General features: G+C 35.7%; 1 protein-coding gene across 1 annotated transcript in view; it reads right to left on the bottom strand.

Annotated features, from left to right (window-relative positions):
- The window catches only part of LOC144965002 (conserved oligomeric Golgi complex subunit 1-like), a 40252-nt gene extending 25294 nt beyond the window's left edge, over positions 1-14958 (bottom strand). The window contains exons 1-11 of the mRNA XM_078899847.1: positions 14887-14958; positions 10071-10221; positions 8841-8885; positions 8388-8454; positions 7462-7565; positions 5117-5186; positions 4550-4729; positions 3718-3765; positions 3043-3129; positions 1653-1854; positions 519-581 (exon numbers count right to left, since the gene is read on the bottom strand). Coding sequence (XP_078755973.1) covers positions 519-581; positions 1653-1854; positions 3043-3129; positions 3718-3765; positions 4550-4729; positions 5117-5186; positions 7462-7565; positions 8388-8454; positions 8841-8885; positions 10071-10221; positions 14887-14914 — 1045 coding nt within the window. The 5' untranslated portion in view covers positions 14915-14958. The remainder of the gene's footprint in view (positions 1-518; positions 582-1652; positions 1855-3042; positions 3130-3717; positions 3766-4549; positions 4730-5116; positions 5187-7461; positions 7566-8387; positions 8455-8840; positions 8886-10070; positions 10222-14886) is intronic.
- Positions 14959-15000: the final 42 nt, after the last annotated feature.

The following is a 15000-nucleotide window of genomic DNA, read 5'->3' as shown; positions in this document are numbered from 1 at the left end:
ACATAAATACATAACTAAATTCCAGATGGAATGTTATATTCACTTTTTGTTTATTACTTTGTCTTTTAAACATATTGTGGTCTTGTATAACACCCAGCTTATCATAAATATAATGACTGTGTTCATTTCACTCTTTTTTTTCAAAATGGCTTATCAATTTTATTTTATTGTGCGGCTATGTGGTATGACACTTGCTTTCGGATTGTAAGGTCCTGGGTTCGAGCCTCGCTCAGCGCATAGACTCTTTACTCACATTCTCTCCCTGTACTCAGGTGTAAAATGAGTACCTGGTCGTCAACCGCTGTCTCTGTCAGAAAAAATTGTAATATCGCCTAACAGGCGTTATGTCTCGTTCTACAAGTTACATGTTGCTGTTGGTCAGGGATGCTTTGTAAAGTGCTTTGAGCACATTTAGTGGATATTGCGCTATATAAAAGCTCAATTTTTATTTTTAGATTTTATTTTCATTTGTCTAGTATGAGGAAACACTATCAGATTACACAGATACTCTAACTTACTTCTGACGGAATGAGGCAGACACCTAGATGAAATTGTTCCTTGTAAATCAGAAAGCAGGTCATCTGCAAGGAAACAAATACAAAATAAAAGTTAAGATAGAAATACATTACGATGCCCATGTAACACATTCAAATGAGGGCGTTATAGTTACTAACCAGACTCTTGAAAAAGGCAAACTTTGTTTTGATTTAACATAAATGGCATTCTCTTGATACTCTTCTCTTATAATTGAGAAGTCAAAAAAAGAAAGCATATATACATATACAAAGTGGCCGAGTGGTTAAGGTATTGCACTGTCACCCGGTTGGTCCCAGGTTCGAGCCCCGCTTCAAACACTTTCGTTTTTTCATGGGCAAGATTATTAACCCCCTGTTGACATCACATATCTTGTTTTATGAACTATCTATATTCCTTCGTGGAATGCCTAGGCAACAGTATCTTATGATGCCGTGGCGGAAGGGTTAAATTACTATACATTTATCTGTCCCGAAAACTGAATACATCTTTTTAGTAGCTGATAACTTAGTGTCAAGAAAATGAAGTGAACAATTCATTTTTGAAGAAACGGTGATTGGTCCTCTTTATCTGAACTTGCTGTAACATCCTGTCATGTCAAGGATTCGTGAATGCTTTAAAGAAGAGGATTTTTGTTTTCAGCAAGATGGGACCATAAAATGTTCCAAGCGCCGACAAATAAACATTCATGCAGAGATGCCAACTTCAAATTTGGCTCACAGGAATTTCCGACACCACTCGGATGATGATGTGGTGGTGGTGGTTGTAGTAGTGCTAGTGAAGATACAGTATTGGATGTAGTAGTAGTAGTAGTAGTGGTGGTAGTGATGATTACGTGGTGGTGGTTGTTGTTGTAGAAGTCGTGGTAGTGATGATGATGTGGTGGTGGTTGTAGTAGTAGTGGTAGTGATAATGATGTAGTGATGGTGGTTGTAGTAGTAGTGACTGTGATGATGATGTGGTGGTTGGAAGGAGGGGAGGGGGGGGGGTATTCTTGGAACAATTTGACCTCACCGGAAGTTGCCCGTAACCCGGATTTTTTTTGCTCCAGATCAGATTTTTTTCCGGTGAAACCGGAATTTTGGCATCACTGATTCACGTGAAAACAAAACATTTACCCTGATGAGCTCCAGATACCACATTGTCCAGGGTGGTCAAGAGAAGACCTCCTTCCCGTGTCGAGTCCGTGGATTGAGATTCATGAAAGTAAAATACTGAAAAGATTTGACGGACTGACGACATCAGGAGTCGAGCCACACTTGTCACTTGGAATTTGACATTTCCCTGAACCCCTGAATGGAGAATTTGCTGGACTGCTCTCTGGAAGCAAACGGATTGAAATAAAAATAATAGTCTTTGATAAATATAGGAATAATAATAATAATAATAATAATAATAATAATAATAATAATAATAATAATAATAATAATAATAATAATAATAATAATAGATGACATTTGTATAGCATATTTTCAAAATTATATAACGCTCACTGCACTAATACACCAAAATTAAACAGTAAAATTCATAACCAAAAAATATCTGTCATACTTTTCTGGAAAAATGAATACAATAACTTGAATAATTTCTTGATAAATACTGTCTTTTTTTAACATAGAGGAAAATAACAAGGTTGACAATCCTCAATACTAGATTGAGGCTGATTCATTTCCATTTATTTCTTACATAACAATGGAATTAAAAAACATGGAATTGAGCGACTAACGTCTATATGAGAAAAGTCGTTTCAGTCAAGGTCAAGTTGATTTTATAACAATATCAAAGCTTCCTCAATCAGTGCTGATGGTGACAAAAAGGGGAATAGGAGGAAAATTTAGAACAATTGTCTACAAGCTCCATTTTTACTGCATTAACCCCCACTTTTAGAGCAATTGAGAAGAAAAATCATCATTGATATTCGATAACTTCTGAAGAGTGGGACACGGCACCTGTTTGTTCCACCATGTTTCCACTATGTGCCGCTATATGGTCTTGTAGTATGATACTCGCTTCGGATAGGAAGGTCCTTGGTTCGAGCCTCGCTCAGTGCATAGTTGAGTCCTTGGAAAAGACTCTTTAGTCACATTCTCTCACTGTTCTCAGGTGTAACCTGGCCATTAAAAGCATTGTCTTTGTTGGAAAAATTTTAACAACCCCTAACAGGCATCATATCTCGTTCTACATGTTACATGTTGCTGTTGGTCAGGGACCCTTTGTAAAACGCTTTGAGCACATTCAGAGGATTTGCGCTATATAAAAGCTCCAGTTTTAGTTGGGTACTTTTGTAAGTTTGTTTGTTTTAATTTGGGGGCAAATTGAGCAATGCTCAATATAAAAAAATAATGCCTTCCCCCTCCCTCCTTTCTCAATGGATAAATAAATGTAAAAATGAATTAATAACGAAATAGTCAAATGAATTAATAAATCAATAAACTGATCAATTCATTAATTAATTAATTAAACAGGTAAATTGCAGAATCTGTCATTTCCACATCGAGTAAGACTTACCGTTCTTGCCAGCAGAAATTCTGTGAACACTTGTCTGGGCGTGCTGTCTTCGAGCAGCAGGATGGAGCACAGAACCTCAGCCATTTTCTGGGAAAGAATTGAGAGAGACATAAAACATTGGTGAATGCAACAGAAAAGCAGAGAAACATTACTATCTATATTTTTTTAAAGTACGGAAGTAAATATACGTAAATTTGGTAACCTTGTTTTGGACATCCTCTTAATCAATAAAAATGTTGACATGGTTGTAAGCATATGATAGGCTGTTAGAGAATTCATGGTAAAACAGGCTGAAATATCGTGTTGCTCTTCTCCAAGAATTTGAAAGGCATATTACTTTGTGATGTGGTTGCAAATATTTATTGGATTTTTATTATGTATCACACGTCTCTACAGAGAATTTCCGAAAGGACGAAAATAAAGTATTATTATTATTATTATTATTATTATTATTATTATTATTATTATTATTATTATTATTATTATTATTATTATTATTATTATTATTATTATTAATAATATTATTATTATTATTATTATTATCATTATTATTATTATTATTATTATTACTTTTTCGATTATTATTATTATCATCATTATTATTATTATTTCATCATCATCATCATCATCATTATTATTATCATTCTTGTTATCATTAGAAAAAGGAAAAAATACCTGGTCGCTCAAATCAATGTCTGTATCTGACAGTAACGTCCTGCATCCCTTTTGAAAAAAAATGACAAATAATGAAACAAAGAAATAGGTTGAGCTGGTTGACAATTTAATCTTTATAACGCCATTCAAGCTCTGAAACTCAAACAGAATTCTTGATCACAAACACATTTACATTTAAATTGAACTATTCCCACACTAAAGAGGACAGCAACTAATAATTATAAATGTAGAAAAACATTAAGCTTGAAAATGGGCTGATTTTCAGATATTTAGGGGATTGTGTTTTAAGTCAACTGGAGGCCCAAATAGCTCAGTTGATAGAGCACTCGCTTCACACACAAAGGGACTGAGATCGATCCCAGTGACGTCGAGATTTTTTTCTGACCCCTTTGTGCTCGCAGCAGTGACTGAGTAGCTGTGTCTGTTGGATCTGGTAGAAAGTACTTTTGATAGACTAGCATCTGATCCAAAGGGTAATAAGCAATTGTTATTTCCATTTCAAGCTATGGAAACTGGAGTGCACTTTGGCTCTCTATGGGACGAATGGCTCTGATGGACTACTTATTTGGCCAATGGCAAATATTTTCAAATCAATATAAAAAGGGTAACATCAGGCACATTAGCAATTCAATTAAATGTCTATTAATCTCATCATCAATATAAAGCGTATTTTCAATGTAAACTGTATGTTAAATATAAAAATGTACGAGTAAGAAAGAATATCTGATAATTCAACAATACAAATCTGTATGTACAGTATGTACCTCCCTGACCAGTATGGGAGGTCAGAAACCCTGCCCAGACAGCTGTAATAAAATACTATTCCAAATACCTGAAGCATTGTGGTTTTGAAATGGCTGATTGCAGCCCATTGTCGGGTAAGGACAGGGAACCAAGTGAGAACATCTGAGGACCGTCGGGAGTCCAGGTGTAGACTTGTGTGGATGTGTCGGGCCAGAAGGTAAAGACGTGTGGCCCTTAAGTAGTCTTGGTTTTCTACACTGCTCCAGATCTGAAAATTGATTTAACAAAACAAAAATAAAAATTTGAATTTTTTTTTAAAGGAGCATAGCGGTCAACTTTTCACAGAGCTGAAATGGGACTCTCTATTGCACAATACTGTCATGACCTAAAACAGCAATATCTCTATAACGTTTGTGGTAAATATCACTAAATAACATTTGGGGTAAATACCACTAAATAACGTTTGTGGTAAATATCACTAAATAACGTTTGTGGTAAATATCACTAAATAACGTTTGTGGTAAATATCACTAGCAGCTTCATATCTGTTTGAAGTACAGAACATGATAGACTGGTTATACAAATCACAGATATTTCCCAAATGGCTTCATCGTTTTATCTCCCGACTTGCTTGGTGATTACACACTTCACTGACCTGTTCTGGCATGTCCATCAGCAATTTGATCTGGGCAGCTGATCCATAGAACTCCATCTCCTTGGAGGACCTTTCCAAAATAATATACAAATCAATTCCAATGGTCGATACATGTAAATATTGCTGCTTGAAGCTCAAAGAAATAAATACAACAATGTAAAATTGAATGTAAGCTTCAATTTAATAAACAAAAACAGTTTGTGTGGACGTTTTGGTTTGTTTTTTGTTTTTAAGGGTTTTACGGCGCTTGCAACACATTTAGGTTATATCAGCGCCAGTAAAAAGGAAGAAAATAGGATAGTAAAAAGTTCTAGAATTACAATTGAAGCATCCAAGAGAAAGTAAGACATAGGGGAACTAGGAACAAATAGGGATCAGATGTAGATTCCAAGAGCATATCACCAATGTACTTAGTTTGAGATCACCTATAAGGCTCATCCGGACACAAGAACAAAATCCAACAAAGAGGAACACACTCAAATGCTTACATTATACATTAAAAAATAACAAATATACTAATACATAACAGAGAGATGATTTACAAGGAAAAAAATATCATCTCCCAAAACAATAACTATGCATTTGACTGTTTCCCTCCCAGCCAGGACTCCGACCAGGGCCAGGAAAAAACTAAGTAATCTCATTCCAAGACAAAGACAGAAAGCATGTTGGAAAACAGATATAAGGGGATAGAAGACACAGTGTGTACCTCCCTGCCCGCTATGGGAGGTCAGGATCCCCAACCAGTGGACGTTTTGGGTTTCCCCTTTATCAACAAAACACGATGAATGAAACACTACAGCATCCTGTTTTATTGATAAAGGGGAAACCTGAAATGTCCGCATTATCTGTTTTCGTTTGTTAAATTGAAGCTTAAATTCAATTTCACATTGTTATTTAATGTTTAATACAACACCTTCATATGTTTTGTTTTTGTTTGTGTTTAGGGATTTTACAGTGTGTGCGACACTATGAGGTCATTTCAGCACCAGTACAAAGGAAGATGACAAAGGAAAAGTTGTAGATCTGAAGTTAAAAACACCAAAGAAAGAGCAAGACTAAAGGTATTCGTTCAAAGAGGAAACAGAAGATTCCACCATCAATCCACCCATCTGCCTATTTTGACATGACCTAAAAGTCCCATTTAGACACAAGCAAAGGATCTCGCTATGAAGGATACATTCAAATGTGTGGCTATGTGGTCTTGTATGACACTCACTTTCGGATCGGAAGGTCCTGGGTTCGAGCCTTGTTCTGCGCATAGTTGAGTCCTTGGAAAAAGCTCTTTACTCACATTCTCTCACCGTACTCGGGTGTAAAAGGAGTACCTGGCCATTAATAGCATTGTCCCTGTCGAGAAAAAAATTGTAATATTGCCTAACAGGCGTCATGTTTCATTCTGCACGTTACGTGGATATTGCCCTATATAAAAGCTCATTTTTTACAAATTAAATTACTATATATTCAAAAATAATTATAACAGAGATAATTTACAAGGAGAAAAATATCATCTCTCAAAAAAAAGAGGTATTTGACATTTCACTGTCTCACTCCCAGGACCAGGAGAAAGAAAAAAAACAACCAAGCCATCTCAAATCCAAAACAAAGACAAAGTATGACGTGGAAAGGGAAATCAGGCACTGGGGATAGAAGACACAGCAGATGACCTCTCAACCCACCATGGGATGTCAAAAGACCCCACCCAAATACACATTCATACATAACTTCTGAAACCAAAACAATCTGGGTTCAAATAGGGAACAGATGTAGATTTCAAGAGCATACCGTCAATGTACTTAGTTTGAGATCAACTAAAAGTCTAAATCAGACACACTCACAGGATCTCACTAAGAGGAACATACTCAAATGTTTAAAATATATGTTCCAAAAAAAAATATATATATATAACTAACAGAGAGATGACTGACAATGAAAAAAAAAAAATCCTCTCCAAAATTAAACTATTTATATGACTGATTTCCTCTCAGGGTACAGGGGAAAATATGGAGGGCAAACAAAGAAGAGGAAGACCTAGGCCTAGTTATATAAAAATATATCCTAGAATGGACAGATATGAATGGACTAGAAGTGTAGGATACCATCAACAGACAGGAGGAATGGGCAGACATTTGTCATTGCAGAGCGTGGGCAGTCAATGTCAATGAGGACGACACTGGATAGTCAGTAAGTTTTCCTCTCAGTCAAGGACTCAAACAAAGGCCAGGAAAAAACCAAGTGATCCCATTCCAAGACAAAGATAGAAAGCAACACAGAAAACAGATATAAGAAAATGGAAGACACAGCCTTTGACCTCCTGCCCACCATGGGAGATTTAACATCCTTACTTTGACGACTCCTTTACAGTGTCGTGAAACGATGCTCCTCTGACCATGTGCTTCTGTCTCATGGATGAACACAGCTCTTCCATGTGAGTGATCGACTTCATCACCTGCAAACATGTGAAAAAGACAGCCAGAAAATAGAGATGGGAAAAAAGGTGGATCTTGAAAGTCACAATTTTTAGGTTTAATTGGATGATTTTGTTCATCATTCTGAACAAAGTCAAACTATCACTGAAATACAATTATTCTCTATACCAGTAACCTCCAGTTTATATATATATATATATATATATATATATATATATATATATATATATATATATATATATATATATATATATATATATATATATATATTGTCGATTGAGTGAACTTGAGTTGTTATTAAAATCATAGCTGCCATGCCATTTTTCTCAACCTCAAATAAGAAACACGTAATAGTAGGGTGGCAGTGATGGTGGAGATGATGTGATGTGGTTGTAGTAGTGGTAGTAAATTGATAATAATGATGATGATGATGTTACTATTTATACAATGTAGGGACCAATGCTCAGCCTGTCTCAAATTTCCATATATTTGCACATTTGATAAATTCCAGAAGGATGATAATAAATTACAATAAACCAATAAAATGTAAGGTCTACCAAAACTAGAGCGAAAAGAAGTGAGTTCATTAACAGCCGGGGCTTATTTGGTTTATATTGTATGACATATCCAATCCATTCAAATTTACAGGTAGAGGTAGATGGATAAATTAAAAGAGAAGGACAATTGTTTGTTAACAAAGAATGGGGAAAAAAATGGTTGCATCCTTACACACGATAGTAAGTTTAAAAAGTCAAATGCCTAAAATGATTCCTTCCATTTGGCAAGTGAGATTGACTTTATACTTAATTTGTTTTAAAAACAACAAAAACAAACAAACTTACATTGGCAGCGCTGGTATTCATGTCTGTTATGGTGTCGGCAGCCTCTATCAAGTCTCTATATCGCTCTCTGAAATATCATTATAAATTATCACCTTATTTATATATTCTCAGGTGAAAATTCTTATGTGCATTTGCCGTATAAAAAGGATTAAAACAAAATAAGATTTTTTTTTTTAAACCAACAAAATTACAGTTTGCATATATCATGATTTACAAAGAAATAAGAAAACGTTTATATGAACATGTCTCATATCTTACGCAGTCCATGAAACACTGACTATGACTCTATGCCATGAAACACTAACTATGACTCTATGACCAAATTTTACATAGATGGGTACTTCTGTCTTCTTCAATGGCATTGTCATGTGAATGTCTTCCATTTTTACTATATAAAAGCATAAAACATGTTTAAAATTCATGATTTTAGATTAAATTGTTTCAGAAACTCACCCAACCATGACTCTTAAATCTTCTTTCTTTTTCTCAATGTTAGACCTGAAATTTAACAACAACAAAAAAGAGTAAATATAAATTTTTTTTAAATAGAGCATTTATAGCACAATATCCAATAAACGTGCTCAAAGCGCTTTACAAGGGGTCCCTGTCCAACAGCAACACTTAACATGTAGGACGGGACATGACGCCTGTTAGGCGATATTACAATTTTTTCGGACAGAGACAACGGTGTTAACGACCAGGTACTCATTTAACACCTGAGTACGGTGAGAGAAATTGAGTAAAGAACCTTTTCCAAGGGCTCAACTATGCACCGAGCGAGGCTCAAACCCAGAAAATTCTGAGTGTCATACCACCAGACCACATAGCCGCACTTAATATTAAAAAACTATTGCAGAGAATATCATACTACAATATAATGAATGTCCACGTCCATATTTCAAATCATGCTGACCAATTACAATATAGAAGGAATGAAATTGACATCACTCAGCTCTTTGTTATTGGATCTAGCCAGACTGCTGGATAATTAGTACTCACTAAATGTTATCAATCAGACTATAAACATATAAAGTTACAAATAATTTTTGTAAGGTGGTACATTTCATGCGACTGGTGCATGTTGTGAGTATTTTACCTAAAATGTATATCACCAATATGACATAACCATGTTTCGTGAATACCAACAGTCATAGAAATAAAAATCTTAGTTAGGGGGCAGCGTGGCCCATGGTACGGTCTTTGCTTTGTACCCAAAAGGTACAGAGTTCTTTCGTCCACCGCTGCGCTGTTTGGCCTTAGCTCAATTTGCGGTGCTGCACTGCAGCTAATGCCTGGGTTATTCCAGTCTTCCCTTGGAATAGACCCTAGAGACAAATTTCTCCCATGGGATGAATAAAGGGAAATATTTTGTATTACTTTAAAGGATAATATTCAAACCAACAAATATAACAGTACATAATATAGAGATGATGTACAAGGGGGAAAAAATACATCATCTCCCAAAACAAACACTACACATTTGATTGTTTCCCTCTCAACCAAGGACTCCGGCAAGGGTCAGGACATAACCAAGCAATCTCATTCCAAGTAAAAGACAGAAAGCAACTCAGAAAACAGATATAGGAGGATAGAAGAAGGCACAGCAAGTAACCTCCTGGTCACCATGGGAGATTAAAGACCCCACCCAGGGAAAACCATCAAGAGATGCAAATCAATACTAACCTGGTTTTCTTCTCTAGATCTCTGATTTCCTGGATAGTATGTTTCTCAAAGATAGAGTTAACATCTTCCCTTGGTTCTCTCAAGTCTTTTGCTGGGTGTTTAGCAACGAGAGAACCGGGATCGTCTTTAGGCCCCATTTTGACAAGCATGGCTGAAATGTGAAAAAAGTGGTGGAACCAGGATTACTGGATACTGTGTAGTTGCCTAACAGGCAAGACGTGTTTTTGTTGTTGTGGCATTTCTCTTCAATTTTTACAGATTTCAAGGATTTACACGTCTTATTTCAATTCAATTTTTATTCAAGGATTTTTGTACAACACGTAAGATACCATTGTGATATTGCTTTAATTATATTTTATACGGTTTCGACATCATTTTTATCGAATTTGTTTCGGACTATTTTTACAATGTTTCACCAAGACCCCGCCATTTTTACTCGTTCTCACAACCAATTTTTACTGTCGGCTGTCATTGGACTTTTATTCACCCTGCGCTTTTATTGTTTACAAATTGAAAACACACACTCCTACCTCAAACGTGAACACCATTACAATCAACAAAAGATTGTCTGTAAACGTGGTGGTCGACGTAAACAACATGTTATTGAAACAACAGTCCCGCGACGTCCAGTGAACTGTCATCGTTCAACTCGACCACCACAGACGTTAACAAAAATATTGACAAATGACACAAGACCAAGTCATGGAAATCATAACATTTGTATTGGCCATATTAACGCACAGTCATCGAGAAACAAGACATTCGATATAATCGATGTCATAGATCAACACGATATCGATATTTTATATATAACTGAATCATGGTTGCGTCAGTTCGGTGATGAACCTATAATGAAAGAAATGACACCTCCCGGCTACAAGATGGAATCGTTCCCAAGAAATGGACGATCAGGAGGGGTATCGCCATCATATACAAACACGCTCTTTCGTCTAAAATACAAAACAGGCCAATTTCGTTCAAAAGTTTCGAGTGTGTCCAAACCACATTGACCTACCCTCAAATTTCATTTTTAATCACTTGTATCTACAGACCACCCCCAAGAAAAAAGAACAAACTGAGACAGAATGATTTTGCTGACGAATTTTCAGATTTTGTATCAAAAGACACATCAAATAAGCGAAAAAATTTTATCGGCGATTTTAATATTCAGTTTGATGTTGATCAGAATAGTCTCGTTAAAATTATAAAAAATATGCTGAATGAACATGGCCTGACTCAGTTAGTGACCTCTCCAACTCAAAGATTGGGGCACATCTTGGACTGGTTCATCATTGATACACCCTCGCTTGTTGAATCAATTAAAAATATCAAAAAAGAAATTTCAGACCACAATCTGATTCTGGCAACTCTCAAATGCATCAAAGAGAAAGCAAAGAAAGTCAAGATAGTGTCTAGGGATACTAAAAGAATAGACATTAGTTCCTTCAAAAACAATCTGTCAGAGGAACTAGGAAGAATTAATATACCATCAGCACAGAAAACGGATGAGGTACTGCGCAACGTCATCGACAGGCATGCGCCAAAGACAACTAGAATAATAAATTCCAGGAAACCGTCTCCGTGGTTTAACCAGAGTGAAAAAACTGCCAAAGGGGAAAAAAGGAATGCAGAGGCATCGTGGAGAAAATCGGGCCTTGAGATTGACCAACAGATATATATAGCAAAAAAGCATAAGTATAAAACCACCTGCAAAAAAGCAAAAAGAAACTATTATAACACGAAACTGTCATCAGTGAGGGACACTAAGGAATTTTTCTCTGTTTCAAAGGAACTTTTAGGGAAGAAAAGGGCATGTGTCTACCCACTAATATCCCGGTAGAAAAGCAGTCGGATGCATTTTCAGATTTCTTTTCGGGAAAAATATCGAAAATTCGGAACAATTTGGACCTCGTGCAAAATGAAGATATAAATTTCCACCCTTTTTCGGGTTCACAGGGATTCTCCTGTTTTAAAGAAACAACTGAAGAAGAGATTTCTAAAATAATTTTTTCATCTTCCTCGAAGTCATGTGATTTAGATCCTTTACCAACTAATATTTTGAAATTATGTCTTCCTGAATTGATACCTTGCATAACTTATATTATAAATCAGTCACTTATCTCAGGACAAGTCCCAGATATCTATAAACATGCAATTGTAAAGCCTCTCATAAAAAAGCAAAATCTCGATGTAAATGACCTTAGTAACTACCGTCCCGTCTCAAATCTGCCATTTCTTTCTAAAATCCTTGAAAAAGTTGTACTCAGACGTCTTTCACAACACCTCCATGAAAACAATCTATGGGAAAAATTTCAGTCAGCTTATCGTTCTTACCACAGCACAGAAACTGCTCTGTGCTGTGTTGCGAGTGATTTGCTTGATGTTTTAGATAAAGGTTCTGTTTCTCTTCTGACATTGTTAGACCTTTCGGCGGCGTTTGATACTATTGATCACGGTATTCTCATTAAACGACTAAATATAACTTTTGGCTTGTCTGGGACTGTCTTGCAGTGGTTTGAATCTTATTTAGATGGCAGAAAGCAACAGGTTATGATTTTAGATAAACTTTCTCGTCAACATACATTGTCTTTTGGTGTTCCTCAAGGCTCTGTTTTGGGTCCAATTCTTTTTGTTTTGTATACTTCTCCATTATCTAATGTCATCACTGGTCATGGGCTGCGCTATCATCTCTATGCAGATGATAAGCAACTTTATGCTACTGATAAAACTAAAAATCTCGAAAATATTGTGAAACGTGTGGAAGAATGTGTGACGGATGTGAAAGAGTGGATGGATGCAAACAAGTTGAAAATGAATGAGTCAAAAACAGAAGTGATGATTGTGGGAAATAGAGGGCAGTTGAAGGTGAATGATGGTCTTGAGGTGTTGATTGGGGGTGAAAAGATCAAAGTTTCAAAGGCTGTGAAAAATTTGGGTGTCTATTTTGATTCAGAAATGAGAATGTCAGCTCACATTTCTGCTCTCTGTAAATCTTTATACTTTCAATTGAAGAAAATCAGTTCGATCCGTCAGTATATTGCAATTGGAACATGTAAAACATTGGTTGTTTCCCTCATTTTTTCGAAACTAGATTATTGTAACTCGCTGCTTGTCAACTTGCCTCAGGCTTCTATTAAACAATTACAACTGCTGCAAAACAGTGCAGCAAGATTAGTTTTTGGCAAAAAAAAATTTGATCATGCAACCCCTTTGTTGGCATCTCTCCATTGGTTGCCCATTGAAAAGCGCACATATTACAAAGCAGCGTGTCTTGTTTATAAGTGTTTGGCTGGTATAGGACCGGCATATCTCACAGATCACGTGGTCATGTGTAAATTTGAAAATTACACTTTAAGATCATGTAATAACCAAACGAAAATTTCGGAAAAAAGATCAAGAACAAAATTTGGTGATAGATCGTTTGCTTGTTTCGGCCCCAAGATTTGGAATGAACTGCCTCGTGGTCTGAGGGAGTGCAAGTCTTTGCCTACTTTTAAAAAGAATCTCAAGACACATTTTTACTGTATTTGTTTTTCTTGACTCTATATGAATCCTTGATTTGGCTATGAATTATTATTGTTGTTATTTTTTTTCACTTAAAATTGATATTTATATTGTAAAGTGCCCAGAGCTTGTGTTTTACACGAGAATGAGCGCTATATAAATGTGTATTATTATTATTATTATTATTATTATTATTATTATTTCGAACCCACAACGTCAATTCTGGTAAAACTTCCAGGGCAGACGACTAAACCATTCAGCCATGACACCCACTTCGAAGTCGACGCATATTGTGTATAAGTATATGTAGTAACAACTGATTTAATGTTGGTTAATTTTATGTTTTTATAGATATTTTATTAACTTTCCTTATTTCTATGTGCATTTGGAAACATTCCATATTCTGGAATGTGGATAATTGTTTAAAAGAGCGGAGTTTCAAATATGTGTCTGGGGATAACGAATTTTTGTTATCCCCAGACAGGTGTCTGGGTCTGGGGATAATCACAATGAATGACAGCGTATTATTATTATTATTATTATTATTATTATTATTATTATTATTCAACTTTTGTTTTGTCCAACGATGCCTAAAAAACGCCTAGATATAGATTTTTTTTCAAATGATTGTATCCTTTTTAAGGTTTCTGAGTTTAGCATACAGCTTTCACAACCAATGGAATATTTATAAATGATATAGAGATAGCAAGATAGCCCAAGCACTTTTTATGCTGGAGCGATATCTAGTCTAGTGTTACGTTGACGTTAGGTGTGTCTCTATCAGTCAGAGTGATTTAGGTGTCGCTCTATTACTAATAATAATAGAATTAGTATTAGAGCTAAATCTTGTCACTTCGTAAACGCATATAAACACAGACGCGTCTGTGTCACTCATCGAGTCCAAGTCCAAGTTCATCAATCACAATCATTCACAATCAATAAAAAAGAAGTGAAGTGAGATTGATCCATAACAACGTGCACTCATTTGCAGGTCTGATAACCGAAGTAATTATGGGCGTGATTTAATATTGTTGTAATGACAGAGTAATGACAATGAGCCCATAATAATAATATTTTTTGGGTTGTTATCCAGTACAGTAACAGTTATCTTCCAGTTCAAGTTCAGTGTGCCAATCAGGCCTGCAAAAGTTAGAATGCATCGGTCCATGAGCATTGCCAGAGCTCTAAAATGTAACTCGTGGTCTTTAGCATGGTATACAAATATAATTATTGCATAATCGTAAAAATATACATCATCAAGTGACGGAAAATCAAAAATTTAAATGTAATATGACACGTCAACTCCCACTACCTGAGGACCGGTGACGATAATCAGCCATTTTCCTTTGCTTCGTATAACAACAACCAAATTATTTTTCAATACAGAAGAGTCAAAACTAAAGTCACATGACCGTCACATTACTTG

Source organism: Berghia stephanieae, chromosome 2 (assembly GCF_034508935.2).
Source record: "Berghia stephanieae isolate SIO BIC M18660-M18661 chromosome 2, UCSD_Bste_1.3, whole genome shotgun sequence".
In the NCBI taxonomy this organism is placed as follows: Eukaryota; Metazoa; Mollusca; class Gastropoda; order Nudibranchia; family Aeolidiidae; genus Berghia; species Berghia stephanieae.
Note: the sequence above shows the minus strand (reverse complement) of the source record. Positions and strands in the feature narration are given on the sequence as shown.